Source organism: Leucoraja erinacea, unplaced genomic scaffold, assembly GCF_028641065.1.
Source record: "Leucoraja erinacea ecotype New England unplaced genomic scaffold, Leri_hhj_1 Leri_242S, whole genome shotgun sequence".
NCBI classification, from domain to species: domain Eukaryota; kingdom Metazoa; phylum Chordata; class Chondrichthyes; order Rajiformes; family Rajidae; genus Leucoraja; species Leucoraja erinaceus.
The window spans coordinates 20,003-45,450 of NW_026576143.1; the positions used below are offsets into that span (position 1 = coordinate 20,003).

Below are 25,448 nucleotides of genomic sequence, written 5' to 3' on the forward strand. Positions count from 1 at the left end.
TCGAGCCCGAGGTGATCGATAACCTGGCCAGGGAGAAGTTTGCCGCCGATGCCACCTTCGAAAGCCTTGCCCTCAAGTTTCACAGCCCGAGCTGCCCAGACTCGTCCCAGCATAGCTCCGGGGGAAGAACAAGCCTCTGCTCTATCGGTCATCAAAGGCAATGCCACGGTCATCCAGTGGCTGTACGGCAGCAAGAGGGCCAAGCAGCCCAAAGGCAATGCACCCGCTGTCCTGGTGTAGAATCAATCAAAAAATATTTCGCCCCAAATTTTAAAAACATTTAAAAAATTTCACTATTTTGTTTTACTCTGCAGATGCTGTTTCACAAAAAAAGACACAAAGTGCTGGAGTAACTCAGCGCGTGAGGCAACATTTCTGGAGTGGTTCCCTCAACCAACCTCAATCCAAGGGGGATTGTTGTCCACTGCGGAACAAAGTAACATCCTGTCCAAATGCAGGCTGCAGGGACAGGTGATAACATGTGAGGAGGCTTGGTACCTGAAGATGTGTCTCCCACTGGAACTGAAGATGGTTCCTGGGTGGAATCTCCAGTCGATGATCCCTGGGTCTGTCCCCTTGTGGACATCTGGGGAACTGCAATAAAGTAACAGGGAGACGGAAGTGTGGCAACACCACAACAGGTCATCAGACTTTGTGATGTGTACGGCAATCATCTGATCTCCCATCTCCCACTCTCCTTCAGAAATGTCCATCACTCCACGCTCTCCCCCACCCCCTCCCCCCTTTTGAGTCAGGGCGAATTTCAGCAACTGACCATAGAGCACAGAACAGGTCCGTCGGACCACCTCGTTCATGCCGACCTATCTGTTAGTCCCATTTGTCCACATATTGCCCATATTCTGCTAAAGATTTATTATCCATGCACCTGTCCGAGGGTATTTTAAATGTTGTTATTGTATCTCCCTCAACTATCTTCTCTGGCAACTCGTTCCATACTTCCACCGCACTGAATGAAATGGTTGCCCCTCTTGTTCTTATTAAACCTTTCCCCTGTCATCTTAAATGTATGTCCTCTGGTTCTTGTTCCCTAATTGAAATCTGAAGAAAGGCCTCAACCTGAGACGTCATCTATTCCTTTTTTCCAGAGATGCTGCCTGACCCGCTGAGTTACTCCAGCACTTTGTGTCTATGAATCCAAGGGGGATTATTGTCCACTGTTAAACAAACTACTGCCCTCTCCAAAAGCTGGCTGCAGGGTTTTCAAGGGAAATTGGACACTTGGTTTGGAAGAGAGAGATCTATAATAATTATCGGCAGCATGGGGAAAATGAAGGTTTCTGCAGCTATATTAATAGCAAAAGGATAACGAGGGATAAAATTGGGGGAATATTGAACAATTTATTTTCTTCGGTATTCACCAATGAAAAGGATATTGAATTATGTGAGGTAAGGGAAACAAGTAGAGTAGCTATGGAAATGATGAGATTCAAAGAAGAGGAAGTACTGACCCTTTTGAAAAATATAAAAGTGGATAAGTCCCCAGGTCCTGACAGGATATTCCCTAGGACATGGAGGGAGGTTAATGTAGAAACAGCAGGGGCTATGACAGAAATACTTCAAATGTCATTAGAAACGGGAATAATTCCGGAGGATTGGCGTACAGCGCATGTTGTTCCATTGTTTAAAAAGGGTTCTAAGAGTAAACCTAGCAATTATAGACCTGTTAGTTTGATGTCAGTGGTGGCCAAATTAATGGAAAGGATACTTAGAGATAATATATATAAGCATCTGGATAAACAGGGTCTGATTCGGAACAGTTAACATGGATTTGTGCCTGGAAGGTCATGTTTGACTAATCTCCTTGAATTTTTTGAAGAGGTTACTCGGGAAATTGATGAGGGTAAAGCAGTGGATGTTGTCTATTTGGACTTCAGTAAGGCCTTTGAAAAGGTTCCTCATGAAAGGTTGGTTAAGAAGGTTCAATTGTTGGGTATTAATGGTGGAGTAGCAAGCTGGATTCAACAGTGGCTGAATGGGAGATGGCAGAGAGTAATGGTGGATGGCTGTTTGTCAGGTTGGAGGCCGGTTACTAGTGGGGTGCCACAGGGATCTGTGTTGGGTCCACTGTTGTTTGTCATGTACATCAATGATCGGGATGATGGTGTGGTAAATTGGATTAGTAAGTATGCAGATGATACTAAGATAGGTGGTGTTGTGGATAATGAAGTAGATTTTCAAAGTCTACAGAGAGATTTAGGCCATTTGGAAGAGTGGGCTGAAAGATGGCAGATGGAGTTTAATGTTGATAAGTGTGAGGTGCTACATCTTGGCAGGACAAATCAAAATAGGATGTACATGGTAAATGGTAGCGAATTGAGGAATGCAGTTGAACAGAGGGATCTAGTAATAACTGTGCATAGTTCCCTGAAGGTGGAATCTCATGTCGATAGGGTGGTAACGAAAGCTTTTGGTGTGCTGGCCTTTATAAATCAGAGCATTGAGTATAGAAGTTGGGATGTAATGTTAAAATTGTACAAGGCATTGGCGAGGCTAATTCTGGAGTATGGTGTACAATTTTGGTCGCCTAATTATAGGAAGGGTGTCAACAAAATAGAGAGAGTGCAGAGGAGATTTACTAGAATGTTGCCTGGGTTTCAGCAACTGAGCTACAGAGAAAGGTTGAACAAGTTAGGTCTTTATTCTTTGGAGCGCAGAAGGTTAAGGGGGGACTTGATGGAGGTCTTTAAAATCATGAGAGGGATAGACAGAGTTGACGTGGATAAGCTTTTCCCACTGAGAGTAGGGAAGATTCAAGCAAGAGGACATGATTTGAGAATTAAGGGACAAAAGTTGAGGGGTAACATGAGGGGGAACTTCTTCACTCAGAGAGTGGTAGCTGTGTGGAATGAGCTTCCAGTGGAAGTGGTGGAGGCAGGTTTGATTTTATCATTTAAAAATAAATTGGATAGGTATATGGACGGGAAAGGAATGGAGGGTTATGGTCTGAGTGCAGGTAGATGGGACTAGGGGAGAGTCAGTGTTCATCACGGACTAGTAGGGCCGAGATGGCCTGTTTCCGTGCTGTAATTGTTATATGGTTATAAGTGCTGTTTTACAAAGAAAGACACAAAGTGCTGGAGTAACTCAGCGACTAGACAGCATTTCTAGAGTGGTTTCCACAACCATCCTCAATCCAAGGGTGAAATCTGAAGAAGGGCCTCAACCTGAGACGTCACCTATTCCTTCTTTTCCAGACATGCTGCCTGACCCGCTGAGCTACTCCAGCACTTTGTGCCGATGAATCCAATGGGGATTATTGTCTACTGTTAAACAAACTACAATCTTCTCCAAAAGCTAGCTGCAGGGTTAATGAGGACAAGGGATAATGTATGTGAGGACTTGGTACCTGAGGATGTGTCTCCCACTGGGACTGAAGACGATTCCTCAGTCGATGATCCATGGGTCTGTTTCCCTGTGGACATCTGGTGATCTGGAATAATGAAACAGAGAAACGGGAGTGTGGCAATACCACAACAGGTCATCAGACTGGAAAAAGAGGTTGGGAAATAACGGACTGGAAGCATCATCTAGTCTCTCTTCACCCACTCTCCTTCCGAAACATGTCTCACTCAAGAGTCAAGAGAGTCAAGAGTCAAGAGTCAATTTAATTGTCATTTGGACCCCTGGAGGTCCAAACTCCACGTGTCTCCCCCCCATTCTGGGTTGTGAATTTCAACGCCTGACCACAGAACCATAGACCATAGAGCCTGCTGCCCAACTTGTCCATCTCAACGCATATAAACGTCTCCCATTTGCCCCTCTTTAGCCCATATCAGTCTAAATTATTCCTATCCATGTACCTGTCCAAGTGGCGTATAAATATGTTTCTTGTACCTGCCTCATGTACCATCTCTAACAGCTCATTCCATATACCCACTATCCTCTGTTGCAGTTTTCTGGCTGAAAGACATTGAACTTATCAATTCCTATCATGATTAAACACATCTCAATAAGAACACCCATTAACCTTCCTGCGTTCCAAGCAATAAAGTCCTAGCTTGCCCAATCGATTCCCTATAGCTCAGGCCCTCGAGTCCTGGCAACACCACTGGAAATTCTCTCCGCACTCTTTCCAGTTTAGTGATGTCCTTCCCAGAACAGGGTGACCAACAGGGTTTCTGTGTTGGGTCCACTGTTGTTTGTCATATACATCAATGGTCTGGATGATGGTGCGGTAAATTGGATTAGTAAGTATGCAGACGATACTAGGAAAGGTGGTGTTGTGGATATTGAAGTAGATTTTCAAAGTCTACAGAGAGATTTAGGCCATTTGGAAGAGTGGGCTGAAAGATGGCAGATGGAGTTTAATGCTGATAAGTGTGAGGTGCTGCATCTTGGCAGGACAAATCAAAATAGGACGTAAATGGTAAATGGTAGCGAATTGAGGAATGCTGTTGAACAGAGGGATCTAGTAATAACTGTGCATAGTTCCCTGAAGGTGGAATCTCATGTAGATAGGGTGGCAAAGAAAGCTTTTGGTGTGCTGGCCTTTATAAATCAGAGCATTGAGTATAGAAGTTGGGATGAAATGTTAACATTGTACAAGGCATTGGTGAGACCAATTCTGGAGTCTGGTGTACAATTTTGGTCGCCAAATTATCGGAAAGATGTCAACAAAATAGAGAGAGTGCAGAGGAGATTTACTAGAATGTTGCCTGGGTTTCAGCAACTAAGTTACAGAGAAAGGTTGAACAGGTTAGGTCTTTATTCTTTGGAGCGCTGAAGGTTAAGGGGGGGACTTGATAGAGGTCTTTAAAATGATGAGAGGGATAGACATGTATAAGCTTTTCCCATTGAGAGTAGGGAAGATTCAAACTAGAGGACATGATTTGAGAATTAAGGGACAAAAGTTGAGGGGTAACATAAGGGGGAACTTCTTCACTCAGAGAGTGGTAGCTGTGTGGAATGAGCTTCCAGTGGAAGTGGTGGAGGCAGGTTCGATTTTATCATTTAAAAATAAATTGGATAGGTATATGGACGGGAAAGGAATGGAAGGTTATGGTCTGAGTGCAGGTAGATGGGACTAGGTGTGAGTCAGTGTTCATCACGGACTAGTAGGGCCGAGATGGCCTGTTTCCGTGCTGTAATTGTTATATGGTTATAAGTGTTGTTTTACAAAGAAAGACACAAAGTGCTGGAGTAACTCAGCGACTAGACAGCATTTCTAGAGTGGTTTCCTCAACCATCCTCAATCCAAGGGTGAAATCTGAAGAAGGGCCTCAACCTGAGACGTCACCTATTCCTTTTTTCCAGAGTTGCTGCCTGACCCGCTGAGCTACTCCAGCACTTTGTGTCGATGAACCCAAGGGGGATTATTGTCCACTGTTAAACAAACTACCGCCCTCTCCAAAAGCTGGCTGCAGGGTTAATGAGGACAAGGGATAACGTATGGGAGGACTTGGTACCTGAGGATGTGTCTCCCACTGGGACAGAAGATGATTCCTGGGTGGATTCTCCAGTCGATGATCCCTGGGTCTGTTCCCCTGTGGACATCTGGTGATCTGGAATAATGAAACAGAGAAACGGGAGTGTGGCAACACCACAACAGGTCATCAGACTGGAAAAAGAGGTTGGGAAATAACGGACTGGAAGCATCATCCAGTCTCCCTTCATCCACTCTCCTTCCGAAACATGTCTCACTCCACGTGACTCCCCCCATTCTGTGTTGGGATGAATTTCAACGCCTGACCACAGAACCATAGATGATAGAGCACGTAAACAGACTCTGCTGCCCAACTTGTCCATCTCGACGCATCTAAACGTCTCCCATTTGCCCCTCTTTAGCCCATATCAGTCTAAATCTTTCCTATCCATGTACCTGTCCAAGTGGCGTATAAATGTGGTTCTTGTACCTGCCTCATGTACCATCGCTAACAGCTCATTCCATATACCCACCATCCTCTGTTGCAGTTTTCTGGCTGAAAGACATTGAACTTATCAATTCCTATCATGATTGAACACATCTCAATAATATCACCCATTAACTTCCTGCGTTCCAAGCAATAAAGTCCTAGCTTGCCCAATCGATTCCCTATAGCTCAGGCCCTCGAGTGCTGGCAACACCCCTGTAAATTCTCTCCGCACTCTTTCCAGTTTAGTGATGTCCTTCCTAGAACAGGGTGACCAAAACTGGATATGATGCTCCAAGTGTGGCCTCACCAACATCTTGTACAACAGCAACATGTTTATACTCAATAACTTGACTGATGAAGGTCACTGTACTAAAAGCCCTGTTGACCACCCTATCTAGCTGTGACACCACTTTCAGAGTCCTATGTACCTGCACCCCTAGATCACACTGGTCTATAACACTTTCCAAGCCCCTGCCAGTCACTGTGAAGCCCCCTCCCTCGTTGACTTCCCAAAACAAAATTGTTGGAGTTGAGGAAGGATGTTAAAATATACAGCAGGATATAGATTAGCTACAGAAATATGTGCAGAAAGCACAAATGGACTTTAATCTAAGCATGTGTGAGGTTCTGCACCTCAGCTGCCACTTCTCCCGAGCCTGTTCGGGCTTGGACAGTTTCTTCCAGCGCAGCGGACTCGAGCCTGAGGTGATTGATAACCTGGCCAGGGAGAAGTTTGCCGCTGATGCCACCTTCGAAAGTTTCACAGGCTGAGCTGCCCAGACTCGTCCCAGCATAGCTCCAGGGGAAGAACAAGTCTCTGCTCTATCGGTCATCGAGGGCAATGCCACGGTCATCCAGTGGCTGTATGGCAGCAAGAGGGCCAAGCAGCCCAAAGACAATGCACCCGCTGTCCTGGTGTAGAATCAATCAAAAAATATTTCGCCCCAAATTTTTTAAAAAATTAAAAAATGTCACTATTTTTTTTTACTCTGCAGATGCTGTTTTACAAAAAAAGACACAAAGTGCTGGAGTAACTCAGTGGGTGAGGCAACATTTCTGGAGTGATTCCCTCAACCAACCTCAATCCAAGGGGGATTGTTGTCCACTGCGGAACAAAGTACCGTCCTGTCCAAATGCTGGCTGCAGGGACAGGTGATAACGTGTGAGGAGGCTTGGTACCTGAAGATGTGTCTCCCACTGGAACTGAAGATGGTTCCTGGGTGGAATCTCCAGTCGATGATTCCTGGGTCTGTCCCCTTGTGGACATCTGGGGAACTGCAATAAAGTAACAGGGAGACGGAAGTGTGGCAACACCACAACAGGTCATCAGACTTTGAGATGTGTGCGGCAATCATCTGATCTCCCATCTCCCACTCTCCGTCAGAAATGTCCATCACTCCACGCTCTCCCCCTCCCCCCTTTTGAGTCAGGGCGAATTTCAGCAACTGACCATAGAGCACAGAACAGGTCCGTCGGCCCACCTCGTTCATGCCGACCTATCTGTTAGTCCCATTTGTCCACATATTGCCCATATTCTGCTAAAGATTTATTATCCATGCACCTGTCCGAGGGTATTTTAAATGTTGTTATTGTATCTCCCTCAATTATCTTCTCTGGCAGCTCGTTCCATACTTCCACTGCACTGAATGAAATGGTTGCCCCTCTTGTTCTTATTAAACCTTTCCCCTGTCATCTTAAATGTATGTCCTCTGGTTCTTGTTCCCCAATTGAAATCTGAAGAAGGCCCTCAAACTGAGACATCACCTATTCCTTTTTTCCAGAGATGCTGCCTGACCCGCTGAGCTACTCCAGCACTTTGTGTCTATGAATCCAAGGGGGATTATTGTCCACTGTGGAACAAACTACTGCCCACTCAAAAAGCTGGATGCAGGGTTTTCAAGGGAAATTGGATACTTGGTTTGGAAGAGAGAGATCTATAATAATTATCGGCAGCATGGGGAAAATGAGGGTTTCTGCAGCTATATTAATAGCAAAAGGATAATGAGGGATAAAAATGGTCCATTAGAGAGTCAGAGTGGACAGCTATCTGCAGAGCCAAAAGAAATGGGGGAATATTGAACAATTTCTTTTCTTCGGTATTCACCAAGGAAAAGGATATTGAATTATGTGAGGTAAGGGAAACAAGTAGAGTAGCTAGGGAAATGATGAGATTCAAAGGAAGTACTGACACTTTTGAAAAATATAAAAGTGGATAAGTCTCCAGGTCCTGACAGGATATTCCCGAGGACATTGAGGGAGGTTAATGTAGAAACAGCAGGGGCTATGACAGAAATATTTCAAATGTCATTAGAAACGGGAATAGTTCCGGAGGATTGGCGTACAGCGCATGTTGTTCCATTGTTTAAAAAGGGTTCTAAGAGTAAACCTAGCAATTATAGACCTGTTAATTTGATGTCAGTGGTGGCCAAATTAATGGAAAGGATACTTAGAGATAATATATATAAGCATCTGGATAAACAGGGTCTGATTCGGAACAGTTAACATGGATTTGTGCCTGGAAGGTCATGTTTGACTAATCTCCTTGAATTTTTTGAAGAGGTTACTCGGGAAATTGATGAGGGTAAAGCAGTGGATGTTGTCTATTTGGACTTCAGTAAGGCCTTTGACAAGGTTCCTCATGGAAGGTTGGTTAAGAAGGTTCAATTGTTGGGTATTAATGGTGGAGTAGCATGATGGATTCAACAGTGGCTGAATGGGAGATGGCAGAGAGTAATGGTGGCTGGCTGTTTGTCAGGTTGGAGGCCGGTTACTAGTGGGGTGCCTCAGGGATCTGTGTTGGGTCCACTGTTGTTTGTCATGTACATCAATGATCGGGATGATGGTGTAGCAAATTGGATTAGTAAGTATGCAGACGATACTAAGATAGGTGGTGTTGTGGATAATGAAGTCGATTTTCAAAATCTACAGAGAGATTTAGGCCATTTGGAAGAGTGGGCTGAAAGATGGCAGATGGAGTTTAATGTTGATAAGTGTGAGGTGCTACATCTTGGCAGGACAAATCAAAATAGGATGTACATGGTAAATGGTAGCGAATTGAGGAATGCAGTTGAACAGAGGGATCTAGTAATAACTGTGCATAGTTCCCTGAAGGTGGAATCTCATGTAGATAGGGTGGTAAAGAAAGCTTTTGGTGCGCTGGTCTTTATAAATCAGAGCATTGAGTATAGAAGTTGGGATGTAATGTTAAAATTTTATAAGGCTAATTCTGGAGTCTGGTGTACAATTTTGGTCGCCAAATTATTGGAAGGATGTCAACAAAATAGAGAGAGTGCAGAGGAGATTTACTAGAATGTTGCCTGGGTTTCAGCAACTAGGTTACAGAGAAAGGTTGAACAGGTTAAGTCTTTATTCTTTGGAGCGCTGAAGGTTAAGGGGGGGGACTTGATGGAAGTTTTTAAAATCATGAGAGGGATAGACAGAGTTCACGTGGATAAGCTTTTCCCATTGAGAGTAGGGAAGATTCAAACAAGAGGACATGACTTGAGAATTAAGGGACAAAAGTTGAGGGGTAACATGAGGGGGAACTTCTTTACTCAGAGAGTGGTAGCTGTGTGGAATGAGCTTCCAGTGGACGTGGTGGAGGCAGATTCGATTTTATTATTTAAAAATAAATTGGATAGGTATATGGACGGGAAAGGTATGGGGGGTTATGGTCTGAGTGCAGGTAGACGGGACTAGGTGCGAGTCAGTGTTCATCACGGACTGGTAGGGCTGAGATGGCCTGTTTCCGTGCTGTAATTGTTATATGGTTATCTGCTGTTTTACAAAGAAAGACACAAAGTGCTGGAGTAACTCAGCGACTAGACAGCATTTCTAGAGCGGTTTCCTCAACCATCATCAATCCAAGGGTGAAATCTGAAGAAGGGCCTCAACCTGAAACGTCATCTATTCCTTTTTTCCAGAGATGCTGCCTGACCCTCTGAGCTACTCCAGTATTTTGTGTCGTTGAATCCAAGGGAGATTATTGTCCACTGTTGAACAAACTACCACCCTCTCCAAAAGCTGGCTGCAGGGTTAATGAGGACAAGGGATAACGTATGGGAGGTCTTGGTACCTGAGGATGTGTCACCCACTGGGACAGAAGACGATTCCTGGGTGGATTCTCCAGTCGATGATCCCTGGGTCTGTTTCCCTGTGGACATCTGGTGATCTGGAATAATGAAACAGAGAAACGGGAGTGTGGCAACACCACAACAGGTCATCAGACTGGAAAAAGAGGTTGGGGAATAACGGACTGGAAGCATCATCCAGTCTCCCTTCATCCACTCTCCTTCCGAAACATGTCTCACTCCACGTGACTCCCCCCCATTCTGTGTTGGGGTGAATTTCAACGTCTGACCACAGAACAATAGATGATAGAGCACGTAAACAGACCCTGCTGCCCAACTTGTCCATCTCGACGCATCTAAACGTATCCCATTTGCCCCTCTTTAGCCCATATCAGTCTAAATCTTTCCTATCCATGTACCTGTCCATGTGGCGTATAAATGTGGTTCTTGTACCTGCCTCATGTACCATCTCTAACAGCTCATTCCATATACCTATCATCCTCTGTCGCAGTTTTCTGGCTGAAAGACATTGAACTTATCAATTCCTATCATGATTAAACACATCTCAATAAGAACACCCATTAACTTCCTGCGTTCCAAGCAATAAAGACCTAGCTTGCCCAATCGATTCCCCGTAGCTCAGGCCCTCGAGTCCTAGCAACACCCCTGTAAATTCTCTCCGCACTCTTTCCAGTTTAGTGATGTCCTTCCCAGAACAGGGTGACCAACAGGGTTTCTGTGTTGGGTCCACTGTTGTTTGTCATATACATCAATGGTCTGGATGATGTTGCGGTAAATTGGATTAGTAAGTATGCGGACGATATTAGGAAAGGTGGTGTTGTGGATAATGAAGTAGATTTTCAAAGTCTACAGAGAGATTTAGGCCATTTGGAAGAGTGGGCTGAAAGATGGCAGATGGAGTTTAATGCTGATAAGTGTGAGGTGCTACATCATGGCAGGACAAATCAAAATAGGACGTAAATGGTAGCGAATTGAGGAATGCAGTTGAACAGAGGGATCTAGGAATAACTGTGCGTAGTTCCCTGAATGTGGAATCTCATGTAGATAGGGCGGTAAAGAAAGCTTTTGGTGTGCTGATGGAAACATTTATGTAATTATTTCCTTGTGTATTCTATCTGTGTCTGCACAAGATTGGTTACCGAAACTGCCTAGGGCACAAGTAATTGACAGGTCTCGGTCAAGAGATTAAGAGTCTATCACAGAACTTGCAGAACGGCTAATCTTGCTCTGGTGAAACTTTCCACAGCTAAATGTTATTTCCTTTGAATTCTGAGTGTCTGTTCATTACCATTTGTCTGGATGCTTTTTTTTTGTCTAAATCAATGTATAAAAGAGATGGTTTTCAGCATTAGCTCAGAGAGGACTCCCACAGACACTTGGGCTCTGTGTGACTCTCTCTTGCAATAAAGTTCTACCTCCGTTTTTGTAATAGTCTTTGTTGGAAAATTTCTAACATGTGCTGGCCTTTATAAATCAGAGCATTGAGTATGGAAGTTGGGATGAAATGTTAACATTATACAAGGCATTGGTGAGACCAATTCCAGAGTATGATGTACAATTTTGGTCGCCTAATTATAGGAAGGATGTCAACAAAATAGGAGATTGCAGAGGAGATTTACTAGAATGTTGCCTGGGTTTCAGCAACTAAGTTACAGAGAAAGGTTGAACAAGTTAGGTCTTTATTCTTTGGAGCGCAGAAGGTTAAGGGGGGACTTGATAGAGGTCTTTAAAATGATGAGAGGGATAGACAGAGTTGACGTGGTAAAGAAAGCTTTTGGTGTGCTGGCCTTTATAAATCAGAGCATTGAGTATAGAAGTTGGGATGAAATGTTAACATTGTAAAAGGCATTGGTGAGACCAATTCTGGAGTCTGGTGTACAATTTTGGTCGCCAAATTATTGGAAAGATGTCAACAAAATAGAGAGAGTGCAGAGGAGATTTACTAGAATGTTGCCTGGGTTTCAGCAACTAAGTTACAGAGAAAGGTTGAACAGGTTAGGTCTTTATTCTTTGGAGGCATCATCCAGTCTCCCTTCATCCACTCTCCTTCCGAAACATGTCTCACTCCTATCCATGTACCTGTCCAAGTGGCGTATAAATGTGGTTCTTGTACCTGCATCATGTACCATCGCTAACAGCTCATTCCATATACCCACCATCCTCTGTTGCAATTTTCTGGCTGAAAGACATTGAACTTATCAATTCCTATCATGATTAAACACATCTCAATAAGAACACCCATTAACTTCCTGCGTTCCAAGCAATAAAGTCCTAGCTTGCCCAATCGATTCCCTATAGCTCAGGCCCTCGAGTCCTGGCAACACCCCTGTAAATTCTCTCCGCACTCTTTCCAGTTTAGTGATGTCCTTCCTAGAACAGGGTGACCAAAACTGGATATGATGCTCCAAGTGTGGCCTCACCAACATCTTGTACAACTGCAACATGTTTATATTCAATAACTTGACTGATGAAGGTCACTGTACTAAAAGCCCTGTTGACCACCCTATCTAGCTGTGACACCACTTTCAGAGTCCTATGTACCTGCACCCCTAGATCACACTTGTCTATAACACTTTCCAAGCCCCTACCAGTCACTGTGAAGCCCTCTCCCTAGTTTGACTTCCCAAAACAAAATTGGTGGAGGTGAGGAAGGATGTTAAAGTATACAGCAGGATATAGATTAGCTACAGAAATATGTGCAGAAAGCACAAATGGACATTAATCTAAGCATGCTGCCCAGACTCGTCCGAGCATAGCAGCAGCGATAGCGGCAACGAGCTGCTCCAGTGGAAGAACAAGCCTCTGCTCTCTCGGTCAACGAGGGCAATGCCACGGTCATCCAGTGGCTGTACGGCAGCAAGAGGGCCAAGCAGCCCAAAGGCAAGGCACCCGCTGTCCTGGTGTAGAATAAATTAAATAAAATTTCCCCCCAATTTAAAAAAAAATTTTCACTCTATTTTTTTAATTCTGCAGATGCTGGTTTACAAAAAAAGACACAAAGTGCTGGAGTAACTCAGCGGGTGAGGCAACATTTCTGGAGTGGTTCCCTCAACCAACCTCAATCCAAGGGGGATTGTTGTCCACTGCGGAACAAACTACCGTCCTGTCCAAATGCTGGCTGCAGGGACAGGTGATAACGTGTGAGGAGGCTTGGTACCTGAAGATGTGTCTCCCACTGGAACTGAAGATGGTTCCTGGGTGGAATCTCCAGTCGATGATCCCTGGGTCTGTCCCCTTGTGGACATCTGGGGAACTGCAATAAAGTAACAGGGAGACGGAAGTGTGGCAACACCACAACAGGTCATCAGACTTTGTGATGTGTACGGCAATCATCTGATCTCCCATCTCCCACTCTCCTTCAGAAATGTCCATCACTCCACGCTCTCCCCCTCCCCCCTTTTGAGTCAGGGCGAATTTCAGCAACTGACCATAGAGCACAGAACAGGTCCGTCGGCCCACCTCGTTCATGCCGACCTATCTGTTAGTCCCATTTGTCCACATATTGCCCATATTCTGCTAAAGGTTTATTATCCATGCACCTGTCCGAGGGTATTTTAAATGTTGTTATTGTATCTCCCTCAACTATCTTCTCTGACAGCTCGTTCCATACTTCCACCGCACTGAATGAAATGGTTGCCCCTCTTGTTCTTATTAAACCTTTCCCCTGTCATCTTAAATGTATGTCCTCTGGTTCTTGTTCCCGAATTGAAATCTGAAATTGAGATCTATAATAATTATCGGCAGCATGGGGAAAATGAGGGTTTCTGCAGCTATATTAATAGCAAAAGGATAACGAGGGATAAAATTGGTCCATTAGATAGTCAGAGTGGACAGCTATCTGCAGAGCCAAAAGAAATGGGGGAATATTGCACAATTTCTTTTCTTCGGTATTCACCAAGGAAAAGGATATTGAATTATGTGAGGTAAGGGAAACAAGTAGAGTAGCTATGGAAATGATGAGATTCAAAGAAGAGGAAGTACTGATACTATTGAAAAATATAAAAGTGGATAAGTCTCCAGGTCCTGACAGGATATTCCCTAGGACATTGAGGGAGGTTAATGTAGACACAGCAGGGGCTATGACAGAAATAATTCAAATGTCATTAGAAACGGGAATAGTTCCGGAGGATTGGCGTACAGCGCATGTTGTTCCATTGTTTAAAAAGGGTTCTAAGAGTAAACCTAGCAATTACAGACCTGTCAATTTGATGTCAGTGGTGGCCAAATTAATGGAAAGGATACTTAGAGATAATATATATAAGCATCTGGATAAAGCGGGTCTGATTCGGAACAGTTAACATGGATTTGTGCCTGGAAGGTCATGTTTGACTAATCTCCTTGAATTTTTTGAAGAGGTTACTCGGGAAATTGATGAGGGTAAAGCAGTGGATGTTGTCTATTTGGACTTCAGTAACGCCTTTGACAAGGTTCCTCATGGAAGGTTGGTTAAGAAGGTTCAATTGTTGGGTATTAATGGTGGAGTAGCAAGATGGATTCAACAGTGGCTGAATGGGAGATGACAGAGCGTAATGGTGGATGGCTGTGTCAGGTTGGAGGCCGGTTACTAGTGGGGTGCCTCAGGGATCTGTGTTGGGTCCACTGTTGTTTGTCATGTACATCAATGATCGGGATGATGGTGTGGTAAATTGGATTAGTAAGTTTGCAGATGATACTAAGATAGGTGGTGTTGTGGATAATGAAGTAGATTTTCAAAGTCTACAGAGAGATTTAGGCCATTTGGAAGAATGGGCTGAAAGATGGCAGATGGAGTTTAATGTTGATAAGTGTGAGGTGCTACATCTTGGCAGGACAAATAAAAATAGGATGTACATGGTAAATGGTAGCGAATTGAGGAATGCAGTTGAACAGAGGGATCTAGTAATAACTGTGCATAGTTCCCTGAAGGTGGAATCTCATGTCGATAGGGTGGTAAAGAAAGCTCTTGGTGTGGTGGCCTTTATAAATCAGAGCATTCAGTATAGAAGTTGGGATGTAATGTTAAAATTGTACAAGGCATTGGTGAGGCTAATTCTGGAGTAAATGTGGTTCTTGTACCTGCCTCATGGGGAGGCCCTGACCACGGAATAGTGGCGGAAGAAGACTGAATTTGGTGCCTTCCCACACAGTGGGGAACTTTGATTCTGCTGTGTGGGGATGTTTTATGTCAAACCCTATAGTGTGTTATGTCCTGTTTATTTTTATTGTATGGCTGTATGGGAATTCATTTCACTGTGCCATCAGGCACATGTGACAATTAAATCTATCTTGAATCTTGAATCTTGAATCTCATGTACCATCTCTAACAGCTCATTCCATATACCCACCATCCTCAGTTGCAGTTTTCTGGCTGAAAGACATTGAACTGATCAATCCCTATAATTGATTAAACACATCTCAATAAGAACACCCATTAACTTCCTGCGTTCCAAGCAATAAAGTCCTAGCTTACGCAATCGATTCCCTATAGCTCAGGCCCTCGAGTCCTGGCAACACCCCTGTAAATTCTCTCTGCACTCTTTCCAGTTTAGTGATGTCCTTCCCAGAACAGGGTGACCAACAGGGTTTCTGTGTTGGGTCCACTGTTGTTTGTCATATACATCAATGGTCTGAATGATGGTGCGGTAAATTGGATTAGTAAGTATGCAGACGATACTAGGAAAGGTGGTGTTGTGGATAATGAAGTAGATTTTCAAAGTCTACAGAGAGATTTAGGCCATTTGGAAGAGTGGGCTGAAAGATGGCAGATGGAGTTTAATGCTGATAAGTGTGAGGTGCTACATCTTGGCAAGAGAAATCAAAATAGGATGTACATGGTAAATGGTAGCGAATTGAGGAATGCAGTTGAACAGAGGGATCTAGGAATAACTGTGCGTAGTTCCCTGAATGTGGAATCTCATGTAGATAGGGCGGTAAAGAAAGCTTTTGGTGTGCTGATGGAAACATTTATGTAATTATTTCCTTGTGTATTCTATCTGTGTCTGCACAAGATTGGTTACCGAAACTGCCTAGGGCACAAGTAATTGACAGGTCTCGGTCAAGAGATTAAGAGTCTATCACAGAACTTGCAGAACGGCTAATCTTGCTCTGGTGAAACTTTCCACAGCTAAATGTTATTTCCTTTGAATTCTGAGTGTCTGTTCATTACCATTTGTCTGGATGCTTTTTTTGTCTAAATCAATGTATAAAAGAGATGGTTTTCAGCATTAGCTCAGAGAGGACTCCCACAGACACTTGGGCTCTGTGTGACTCTCTCTTGCAATAAAGTTCTACCTCCGTTTTTGTAATAGTCTTTGTTGGAAAATTTCTAACATGTGCTGGCCTTTATAAATCAGAGCATTGAGTATAGAAGTTGGGATGAAATGTTAACATTATACAAGGCATTGGTGAGACCAATTCCAGAGTATGATGTACAATTTTGGTCGCCTAATTATAGGAAGGATGTCAACAAAATAGGAGATTGCAGAGGAGATTTACTAGAATGTTGCCTGGGTTTCAGCAACTAAGTTACAGAGAAAGGTTGAACAAGTTAGGTCTTTATTCTTTGGAGCGCAGAAGGTTAAGGGGGGACTTGATAGAGGTCTTTAAAATGATGAGAGGGATAGACAGAGTTGACGTGGATAAGCTTTTTCCATTGAGAGTAGGGAAGATTCAAACAAGAGGACATGGCTTGAGAATTAAGGGACAAAAGTTGAGGGGTAACAAGAGGGGGAACTTCTTTTCTCAGAGAGTGGTGGCTGTGTGGAATGAGCTTCCAGTGGATGTGGTGGAGGCAGGTTCGAGTTTATCATTTAAAAATAAATTGGATAGGTATATGGACGGGAAAGGAATGGAGGGTTATGGTCTGAGTGCAGGTAGATGAGACTAGGTGAGAGTCAGTGTTCATCACGGACTAGTAGGGCCGAGATGGCCTGTTTCCGTGCTGTAATTGTTATATGGTTATAAGTGCTGTTTTACAAAGAAACACACAAAGTGCTGGAGTAACTTGGCGACTAGACAGCATTTCTAGAGTGGTTTCCTCAACCATCCTCAATCCAAGGGTGAAATCTGAAGAAGGGCCTCAACCTGAAACGTCATCTATTCCTTTTTTCCAGAGATGCTGCCTGACCCGCTGAGCTACTCCAGCACTTTGTGTCGATGGATCCAAGGGGGATTATTCTCTACTGTTGAACAAACTACCACCCTCTCCAAAAGCTGGCTGCAGGGTTAATGAGGACAAGGGATAACGTATGCAAGGACTTGGTACCTGAGGATGTGTCTCCCACTGGGACAGAAGACGATTCCTGGGTGGATTCTCCAGTCGATGATCCCTGGGTCTGTTTCCCTGTGGACATCTGGTGATCTGGAATAATGAAACAGAGAAACGGGAGTGTGGCAACACCACAACAGGTCATCAGACTGGAAAAAGAGGTTGGGAAATAACGGACTGGGAGCATCATCCAGTCTCTCTTCACCCACTCTCCTTCCGAAACATGTCTCACTCCACGTGACTCCCCCCCCATTCTGTGTTGGGGTGAATTTCAACGCCTGACCACAGAACCATAGATGATAGAGCACGTAAACACACCCTGCTGCCCAACTTGTCCATCTCGACGCATCTAAACGTCTCCTATTTGCCCCTCTTTAGCCCATATCAGTCTAAATCATTCCTATCCATGTACCTGTCCAAGTGGCGTATAAATGTGGTTCTTGTACCTGCCTCATGTACCATCTCTAGCAGCTCATTCCATATACCCACCATCCTCTGTTGCAGTTTTCTGGCTGAAAGACATTGAACTTATCAATTCCTATCATGATTAAACACATCTCAATAAGAACACCCATTAACTTCCTGCGTTCCAAGCAATAAAGTCCTAGCTTGCCAAATCGATTCCCTATAGCTCAGGCCCTCGAGTCCTGGCAACACCACTGTAAATTCTCTCCGCACTCTTTCCAGTTTAGTGATGTCCTTCCCAGAACAGGGTGACCAACTGGGTTTCTGTGTTGGGTCCACTGTTGTTTGTCATATACATCAATGGTCTGGATGATGGTGCGGTAAATTGGATTAGTAAGTATGCAGACGATACTAGGAAAGGTGGTGTTGTGGATAATGAAGTAGATTTTCAAAGTCTACAGAGAGATTTAGGCCATTTGGAAGAGTGGGCTGAAAGATGGCAGGTGGAGTTTAATGCTGATAAGTGTGAGGTGCTACATCTTGGCAGGACAAATCAAAATAGGACGTAAATGGTAAATGGTAGCGAATTGAGGAATGCAGTTGAGCAGAGGGATCTAGTAATAACTGTGCATAGTTCCCTGAAGGTGGAATCTCATGTAGATAGGGTGGCAAAGAAAGCTTTTGGTGTGCTGGCCTTTATAAATCAGAGCATTGAGTATAGAAGTTGGGATGAAATGTTAACATTGTACAAGGCATTGGTGAGACCAATTCTGGAGTCTGGTGTACAATTTTGGTCGCCAAATTATCGGAAAGATGTCAACAAAATAGAGAGAGTGCAGAGGAGATTTACTAGAATGTTGCCTGGGTTTCAGCAACTAAGTTACAGAGAAAGGTTGAACAGGTTAGGTCTTTATTCTTTGCAGCGCAGAAGGTTAAGGGGGGGACTTGATAGAGGTCTTTAAAATGATGAGAGGGATAGACATGTATAAGCTTTTCCCATTGAGAGTAGGGAAGATTCAAATAAGAGGACTAGATTTGAGAATTAAGGGACAAAAGTTGAGGGGTAACATAAGGGGGAACTTCTTCACTCAGAGAGTGGTAGCTGTGTGGAATGAGCTTCCAGTGGAAGTGGTGGAGGCAGGTTCGATTTTATCATTTAAAAATAAATTGGATAGGTATATGGACGGGAAAGAAATGGAGGGTTATGGTCTGAGTGCAGGTAGATGGGACTAGGTGAGAGTCAGTGTTCATCACGGACTAGTAGGGCCGAGATGGCCTGTTTCCGTGCTGTAATTGTTATATGGTTATAAGTGCTGTTTTACAAAGAAAGACACAAAGTGCTGGAGTAACTCAGCGACTAGACAGCATTTCTAGAGTGGTTTCCTCAACCATTCTCAATCCAAGGGTGAAATGTGAAGAAGGGCCTCAACCTGAGACGTCACCTATTCCTTTTTTCCAGAGTTGCTGCCTGACCCGCTGAGCTACTCCAGCACTTTGTGTCGATGAATCCAAGGGGGATTATTGTCCACTGTTGAACAAACTACCACCTTCTCCAAAAGCTGGCTGCAGGGTTAATGAGGACAAGGGATAACCTATGCGAGGAGTTGGTACCTGAGGATGTGTCTCCCACTGGGACTGAAGATGATTCCTGGGTGGATTCTCCAGTCGATGATCTCTGGGTCTGTTCCCCTGTGGACATCTGGTGATCTGGAATAATGAAACAGAGAAACGGGAGTGTGGCAACACCACAACAGGTCATCAGGCTGGAAAAAGAGGTTGGGAACTAACGGACTGGGAGCATCATCCAGTCGCCCTTCACCCACTCCCCTTCCGAAACATGTCTCACTCCACGTGACTCCCCCCATTCTGTGTTGGGGTGAATTTCAACGCCTGACCACAGAACAATAGATGATAGAGCACGTAAACAGACCCTGCTGCCCAACTTGTCCATCTCGACGCATCTAAACGTCTCCCATTTGCCCCTCTTTAGCCCATATCAATCTAAATATTTCCTATCTATGTACCTGGCCATGTGGCGTATAAATGTGGTTCTTGTACCTGCCTCATGTACCATCTCTAACAGCTCATTCCATATACCCACCATCCTCTGTTGCAGTTTTCTGGCTGAATGACATTGAACTTATCAATTCCTATCATGATTAAACACACCTCAATAAGAACACCCATTAACTTCCTGCGTTCCAAGCAATAAAGTCCTAGCTTGCCCAATCGATTCCCTATAGCTCAGGCCCTCGAGTCCTGGCAACACCACTGTAAATTCTCTCCGCACTCTTTCCAGTTTAGTGATGTCCTTCCCAGAACAGGGTGACCAACAGGGTTTCTGTGTTGGGTCCACTGTTGTTTGTCATATACATCAATGGTCTGGATGATGTTGCGGTAAATTGGATTAGTAAGTATGCAGACGATACTAGGAAAGGTGGTGTTGTGGATAATGAAGTAGATTTTCAAAGTCTACAGAGAGATTTAGGCCATTTGGAAGTGGGCTGAAAGATGGCAGATGGAGTTTAATGCTGATAAGTGTGAGGTGCTACATCTTGGCAGGACAAATTCAAAATAGGACGTAAATGGTAAATGGTAGCGAATTGAGGAATGCAGTTGAACAGAGGGATCTAGGAATAACTGTGCATAGTTCCCTGAAGGTGGAATCTCATGTAGATAGGGTGGTAAAGAAAGCTTTTGGTGTGCTGGCCTTTATAAATCAGAGCATTGAGTATAGAAGTTGGGATGAAATGTTAACATTGTACAAGGCATTGGTGAGGCCAATTCTGGAGTATGTTGTACAATTTTGGTCGCCTAATTATAGGAAGGATGTCAACAAAATAGAGAGAGGACAGAGGAGATTTACTTGTATGTTGCCTGGGTTTCAGCAACTAAGTTACAGAGAAAGGTTGAACAAGTTAGGTCTTTATTCTTTGGAGCGCAGAAGATTAAGGGGGGACTTGATGGAGGTCTTTAAAATGATGAGAGGGATAGACATAGTTGACGTGAATAAGCTTTTTCCATTGAGAATAGGGAAGATTCAAACAAGAGGACACGAGTTGAGAATTAAGGGACAGAAGTTTAGGGGTAACATGAGGAGGAACTTCTTTACTCAGAGAGTGGTAGCGGTGTGGAATGAGCTTCCAGTGGAAGTGGTGGAGGCAGGTTCATTGGTATCATTTAAAAATAAATTGGATAGGCATATGGATGAGAAGGGAATGGAGGGTTATGGTATGAGTGCAGGCAGGTGGGACTAAGGGAAAAAAGTTGTTCGGCATGGTCTTGTAGGGCCGAGATGGCCTGTTTCCGTGCTGTAATTGTTATATGGTTATATGATTAATGTCCATAAGGAATAGATATAGAGGTTCTAAGTCAGTAACAACATTAAGGTGGCAACACAAAAGATGCATTGATAAAGGAGGCGTATGGTCTGTTTGACTTCATCGCTTGGGGCGTTGAGTATAAGAGTCAGGATGTTAATTATTACAAAATTCTTAAGGGGTTGGACAGGCTAGATGCAGGAAGATTGTTCCCGATGTTGGGGAAGTCCAGAACAAGGGGTCACAGTTTAAGGATAAAGGGGAAATATTTTAGGACCGAGATGAGAAAAACATTTTTCACACAGAGAGTGGTGAATCTCTGGAATTCTCTGCCACAGAAGTAGTTGAGGCCAGTTCATTGGCTATATTTAAGAGGGAGTTAGATGTGGCCCTTGTGGCTAAAGGGATCAGAGGGTATGGAGAGAAGGCAGGTAAAGGATACCGAGTTGGATGATCAGCCATGATCATATTGAATGGCGGTGCAGGCTCGAAGAGCCGAATGGCCTCTACTGCTGCACCTATTGTCTATGTTCCTAAGATGCATTGATAAAGCAGGCATATGGTTTGCTTGCCTTCATCGCTTGGGGCGTTGAGTATAAGAGTCAGGATGTTATGATGCAATTATATGGAGCTTTGATTAGGCTACATTTGGAGTATTCTTTACCACTCTAGGAAGGATGAGGAGGCCACAGAGAGGACACAGACGGGCTTTACCAGAATGCTGCCTGGATTAGAGTAGGTACGTTATGAGGAGAGGTTGGAGAAATCTGTTTTTTTCCAGGTCGTTGAGGATGAGTGTAGACCAGACGGAAATAAATACAATTATGAGGCATCGACAGAGTAGCCGTTCAGAATGGTTGCCCCACGATGGAAATGTCAAAGATAGGAGAGAATGGTTTTAACGGCAGGAGCAAAGTTTAAAGGAGATCAAGCTGCCAGAGGAGGTAGTTGAGGCTGGGACTATCCTAACATTTAAGAAACAGTTGGACAAGTACATGGCTAGGACAGGTTTAAAGGGGTAAGGCCAAATGCTGGCAGGTGGGATAAGTGTAGCTGGGACATGTTGGCCAGTGTGGGCAAGTTGGGCTGAAGGGCCTGTTTCTGTGCTGTGTCACTCTATGACTAGTGTAGCTGGGACATGTTGGCCGGTGTGGGCCGTAGGGCTGAAGGGTCTGTTTCCGTGCTGTGTCACTCCTCAAACACAGTCTACGCCGCACTTCCTTGTTCATCCTCGACTCTCTCTTAGGGATTCTCTCCTCCCCCCACACCAACTCCTCGCCTCCCTCTGTCCCACACTGACTCCACCCCCAGAGGAGCTCTCTCCTCTCCTCTATCAAAACTTTCACCCCCCCCCCCCCACGCTCACTCCTCCCCCTACACTGCACTGTCACTTGGCAGTGACTTTTAAAATTCTTTTGGCTACGCACAGGTTTAGCTTGGCATTATGTTGGGCATGTACATTGTGGTCCCATGGGACTGTTCCATGTTCTATATTCCACTATGTTCCAGTTGCTTCTAATCCCTTGGTTGGGCACATGGTAACGCAGGAACTGCAGTGATAAGTGTATCCCGAGGCCAGTTTAACTTGGCATCATGCGCGGAGATTGTGGGGACAAATGACCTGTTCCTGTGCTGTCCTGTTCTGCGTGTCACACTCCCCACCACTGATAACTGCAAGAGCGGAACTCGCTATCAAAACATGGAGGGGACCGGGGGACACAATTTCTTTGTGGCCAGGCGCGCACACACACACACGCACGCACACACGCACGCACACACGCACGCACGGCTCAAACGAGCGCTAAATGCAGCTCAACTCTGCCTGTCTCGCGGGGTTAACCTACAAGCCCTGCCTGGACCGACGGGACACCAGCGCTGCTTCTCCGGGTTGCCCATATTTCCCGCAAGTCCAGGGAGGGCTGTAGGCTCACCTGGCGGGACAGGCAGAGTTGAGCTGGGTTTAGCGCTGTTTCTCTGCGCTGGCTGTGGGCCTGGGGGCACTGTGCCCGTCTGACTCCCGGCCTCTCTGGCCACCCGTGGTGGGGGGGCTCTCTGGACAGCGCCGGAGACCCGGCCGGGATCGATCCTGGCTGCTGATGAAGTGCAGCTATGTGCCATGTCTCCCTCCTTCAATCACCACACTCTATCCTCAGTCCCACCTCCCTCCTCCAATCATCGCTCTGAATCATCATGTCCCGCCCCCATTGCCTGCTGACCGATGTCTCTCTCGTCCAATCGGCGCCCTCGATCATCAGTCCCACCCCCACTGTCTCACTGAGATTTCACCGGGTTTTAAAATCCGGATTTTAAAAACTTGGGGGGGGGGGGGGGCTCTCCCCCCCCCCTAAAAACCTGGGGAGGGACGCGTCCCCTCTACCCCCCCCCCCCCCTCCCGGGTTTTCCGCCCCTGGATAACTCAGCTTGCAGACCCTGCTGGGTCACCGGTCGAACCCTGACCACAGTCTCCAGGGGGTTTCCTGAGTTGTGCCCGGTGGTGGATCTTGGGGAAAGGGGGGAGGGCACAGAGGGTGAGAAAGTAAAAACGCACTAAAGAGCTGATCTGGAGGGAGTCACCAGTCGGTGCTAACACCAACACACACCAGGTCTCACACATCTTGCCTTGAACATTACACACTCCTCAAATACGGTCCACGCCACACTTCGTTTCATCGCAAAAGGATTTGAGTATAGGAGCAGGGAGGTTCTACTGCAGTTGTACAAGGTCTTGGTGAGACCACACCTGGAGTATTGCGTACAGTTTTGGTCTCCCAATCTGAGGAAAGACATTCTTGCCATAGAGGGAGTACAGAGAAGGTTCACCAGACTGATTCCTGGGATGGCAGGACTTTCATATGAAGAAAGACTGGATAGACTTGGCTTGTACTGGCTAGAATTCAGAAGATTGAGGGGGTACCTTATAGAAACTTACAAAATTCTTAAGGGGTTGGACAGGCCAGATGCAGGAAGATTATTCCCGATGTTGGGGAAGTCCAGAACAAGGGGTCACAGTTTAAGAATAAGGGGGAAGTCTTTTAGGACCTAGAAAATCATTTTTTACACAGAGAGTGGTGAATCTGTGGAATTCTCTGCCACAGAAGGCAGTTGAGGCCAATTCATTGGCTATATTTAAGAGGGAGTTAGATGTGGCCCTTGGGGCTAAAGGGATCAGGGGGTATGGAGAGAAGGCAGGGATGGGATATTGAGTTGGATAATCAGCCATGATCATATTGAATGGCGGTGCAGGCTTGAAGGGCCGAATGGCCTACTCCTGCACCTATTTTCTATGTTTTTTTGTTCCTCCTCGACTCTCTCCTGGGAACTCTCTCCTCCCTCCACACCTCATCTCCCCCCACGTCACACTGACTCCACCCCTATCTCTCACTCCATCCTGTGCCCACCCCACCCTCTCACCTCCCCCACCCCATGCTCCCCTCCTCCGCCTTGCGTTCTCTCCTCCCTCTGCCCCGATCTCTCCACCCACACCGCACTGTCCCCCCCCATCCCACATCCCCTCCACCCCCCATCGCATCCCCACCTCCCCCACACCACACTCTCTCCTGCCTCTCCACCCGTGCTCTCTCCTCCCCCCCCTTCAATCCATCTCCCACCCCCAACCTCACACTCCCAAGTCACCGTCCCCTTCTCTACCCCCCTACTGTTCCAGCAATACCTCCATTGATACCTGAGTTTGTATCTGGTTGTGGGGCAGTGGACAAATCCTCTTGGGGTTTAGGTGTTGTTTCCTGGGGTTCCCTAGTTGGTACGGATCCTGGATCTGTAATAAAGTGTGGACAGACAGTGGGTGTAGTGGGGAAATAATCCAGCAACTGTGGGATGGAAGGAAACTGAAATACACGGCTGACACCAGTGCCTGGTGACCCCAATTGTCCAGCCCTTTCCTGTATCACTCCGCTCCCCTCTCCCTCCATTCCATCATTCCAGCCGTTACTCAATGCACTCCTTCCGTCTCATTCCTGCCCTCATTTAATTGCAAACTCCCCCGCTCCCTCTGTCCCTTTATCCCCGTACCCCGTCTGTTCCCCAAGACGTGCCCTCCCCTCACAAGCCACCGGGAACCAGCCTCCCAACCCCCGACTTTCCCCCCCACTGCTCCTTCGCACCTCTCTTCCCCGGCTGATAAACTCCCCCTCTTTTCCCTCCCAGGGGGACGGGGTGGGGGGGGGGGGGACGGGGTGGGGCAGGGGATGGCCAGATACTGGGGTGGGGGAGGGGACGGGGTGGGTCAGGGGACGGGGTGGGGGAGGGGGACGGGGTGGGGGAGGGGACGGGGTGGGGGAGGGGACGGGGTGGGGGAGGGGACGGGGTGGGTCAGGGGACGGGGTGGGTCAGGGGACGGGGTGGGTCAGGGGACGGGGTGGGGGAGGGGACGGGGTGGGGGAGGGGACGGGTGGGGGGAGGGGACGGGGTGGGGGGGAGGGGGTGGGGGGTGGGGGAGGGGACGGGGTGGGTCAGGGGACGGGGTGGGGGAGGGGGACGGGGTGGGGGAGGGGAC

General features: G+C 45.9%; 1 protein-coding gene across 1 annotated transcript in view; it reads right to left on the bottom strand.

The window, feature by feature from the left end:
• Positions 1-24,650, bottom strand: part of LOC129716475 (mucin-4-like) — a 44,634-nt gene extending 19,984 nt beyond the window's left edge. Inside the window, exons 1-7 of the mRNA XM_055666339.1 lie at positions 24,618-24,650; positions 19,227-19,322; positions 17,208-17,303; positions 9,949-10,044; positions 7,053-7,148; positions 5,427-5,522; positions 3,368-3,451 (exon numbers count right to left, since the gene is read on the bottom strand). Coding sequence (XP_055522314.1) covers positions 3,368-3,451; positions 5,427-5,522; positions 7,053-7,148; positions 9,949-10,044; positions 17,208-17,303; positions 19,227-19,314 — 556 coding nt within the window. The 5' untranslated portion in view covers positions 19,315-19,322; positions 24,618-24,650. The remainder of the gene's footprint in view (positions 1-3,367; positions 3,452-5,426; positions 5,523-7,052; positions 7,149-9,948; positions 10,045-17,207; positions 17,304-19,226; positions 19,323-24,617) is intronic.
• Between the last annotated feature and the right edge of the window lie 798 nt (positions 24,651-25,448).